The 2,210-nt window shown below is 41.8% G+C and overlaps 1 protein-coding gene across 1 annotated transcript; it reads right to left on the minus strand.

Moving 5' to 3' along the window:
- Window positions 1-1,260: 1,260 nt before the first annotated feature.
- LOC119005568 (hepcidin-like) lies at window positions 1,261-1,887 on the minus strand. Its single transcript, XM_037073320.1, has 3 exons — window positions 1,703-1,887; window positions 1,521-1,598; window positions 1,261-1,395 (listed from the first exon to the last, which is right to left on the minus strand). The coding sequence occupies exons 1-3, from the start codon at window positions 1,787-1,789 to the stop codon at window positions 1,306-1,308; spliced, it is 255 nt and encodes an 84-aa protein (XP_036929215.1). The 5' UTR covers window positions 1,790-1,887; the 3' UTR covers window positions 1,261-1,305.
- Window positions 1,888-2,210: the final 323 nt, after the last annotated feature.

A 2,210-nucleotide genomic window follows, 5' to 3' on the forward strand; every position in this document is an offset into this window, starting at 1 on the left:
CATTTCTTCCTGCACCAGACACAAAGCAAACATTACGGCAATGTTCGCCAAAAAGCGTGGCGGACATTATTTACCCCAAGTCCAGTTTCGGACCTGATGGTGCATCCGTCGACTTGGGAGGTGGGCCGTGGGGTTGGAGCAGCTAGCTACACACAAACATCCACAGATTCTGATTCCACTTTGTTGTCTGCGTGTGTCCAGATCTCCTCAGACTGGAACAGACTGGACTCGTTTAGTCTCATTAATCCACAACAGTCAGTTAAGATGCACAGAACAGAACAGGACCAAACCGCCGGCAAAACCAGCTGGTAAAGCATTTATGAGGTAATTTATTAACGGTATCAGTCCAAACAAATGCAACGTTGCACACCCTTTAACCAAGCAGCAGCCATGTTGAAACTCTCAGGTCAGTCTGATCCTGATCAGCAGAGATATTTGAGGAACACACACACACACACACACAGACAGACAGACAGACAGACAAAGATTCCTTGCTGTTATAGAGAGATGTATGTCTGTTCATGTGTTCTGCTGTAGATGGAAACTGCACTGTGGCCTCAGTGGTTGGTAAGATCCCTGCAGGCAGGTCACTGGTGTTTTACTGAACGCATGTGACTGTGAATGGTGTTCATGTTTATTAACACAACTGTGAAATCATTTTGTATTAGAAAATATATTTTTTACAGATAATACGGATTCATGTCACTGATATACTGTATTTTATCTCACACCACAATAATACCTCTATTTACTGTGTGTCTGAGAGGACTGAACTGTAGAAAATGTGTGGAATGTTGTGAAAACAGTGCAGCACAAATGACTTCATACACTTTCACCTTAGAGTCACTTGGACCACTGTTTCCATCACTGACAACACCTACAGTACATTCTTCACAAATATAATACAGGTCTCATCTCACTGATTTACTGTAATTTATCTCACACCACAATAATACCTTCATTTACTGTGTGTGCATTCTATCCCTGCTGTGTTTCTGAGAGGACTGAAATGAAGAAAATGTATAGAATGCTGTGAAAGCAAAAGGCACAAAAGAAAAAAAAGAAACCATACACTTTCATTGAAATAGAACAAATCAACTTTACTGATCACGAATGCAGATTTTTAACAAAGTAGGAGGATGATACAGCAGTTAGCACACATTATCTGCATCATAACCAAATCCAGAAGCATCCTCAGATATTTACAACCACTAATGAAATTTGGAAATCTGCTTTTAAAAAAGAAAAACTTGAAATAAAATATTTAGTGGTTGTCATGTGAATCTCAGACTGCAGCCGGAATCCTCAGAACCTGCAGCAGAGACCACATCCTCTCATGCGAGGACAGCAACGGCAGCAAAAGCGACACTTCCAGCGTCTGCTGGCATACCCCATCTGTGTTAAAGAGAAAAGACATGAGCAAGGTGTTGTCTCTCCTTCTATGGGGTGTATTAAGGCACTTTGAAGGGAAAACACAACCACTTCAGTGTGAATGAACTCATTCAGTTCATTGAACAAACCTTCCAGGAGTCCTCTGGCATCTCCTTGTATGCAGCAACTGGACCCTCATTGTTCATTGGCTCCTCCAGCTCTTGCACCTGTCAATCAATTGTGCACATTTACATCAGGAGCCACATTTCAGCATTTAGACAAAACATTTCCAGCTAATAAGCAAATGAAATGACTGAAGTCAAGTTGTTACCTCAGTGAATGAGCCAGCAGAGCTCTCCTGAAGGCAAATAAAGGTGAGCACGACGGCCACTGCAACTGCAACACTGAATGTCTTCATCTTAGGAGGCTTCCACTGCTTCAACTTGTTCAGTCCTTTGATTCTTCTGGTGACTCTCGTCAGCTCCTTTCACTTCTTCTCCTGTCTGATGGTTGACTTTGTAAAGTGTGCTGGTATTTATAGTCACCTGGACCACTGTTGCCTCATCACTGACAGCACCTACAGTACAGCAGCTGCTTCCAGGCACAGGCTTGCATCACTACCTGAGGGATGCTGGGGATGTAAATGGGGAACTCCTCAACAGTCGGATTGGAACTTCTCTATTTTTGTTTGTCCTTAACACAAACCAATCAATAACAGTCTTACCTCTAATTTGTTTGCTCAGAAGTACAGTTCTATCGTAGAGAATACATTTATAAATGTTCTGTACTTTCAAAAAAGTTACAGTTTCAAACAATAAAGACTACACATAACTATAAAC

Source organism: Acanthopagrus latus, chromosome 17, assembly GCF_904848185.1.
Source record: "Acanthopagrus latus isolate v.2019 chromosome 17, fAcaLat1.1, whole genome shotgun sequence".
NCBI lineage: Eukaryota > Metazoa > Chordata > Actinopteri > Spariformes > Sparidae > Acanthopagrus > Acanthopagrus latus.

Bases quoted from the DNA above. Each gene is read 5' to 3' on its own strand.
- LOC119005568 (XM_037073320.1), bottom strand. From the start codon at position 1,789: ATGAAGACATTCAGTGTTGCAGTTGCAGTGGCCGTCGTGCTCACCTTT. The intron at 1,599-1,702 runs GTAACAACTTGA...ATTGATTGACAG, and splicing joins CTGCTGGCTCATTCACTGAG to GTGCAAGAGCTGGAGGAGCC. The intron at 1,396-1,520 runs GTTTGTTCAATG...TCTTTAACACAG, and splicing joins TGCCAGAGGACTCCTGGAAG to ATGGGGTATGCCAGCAGACG.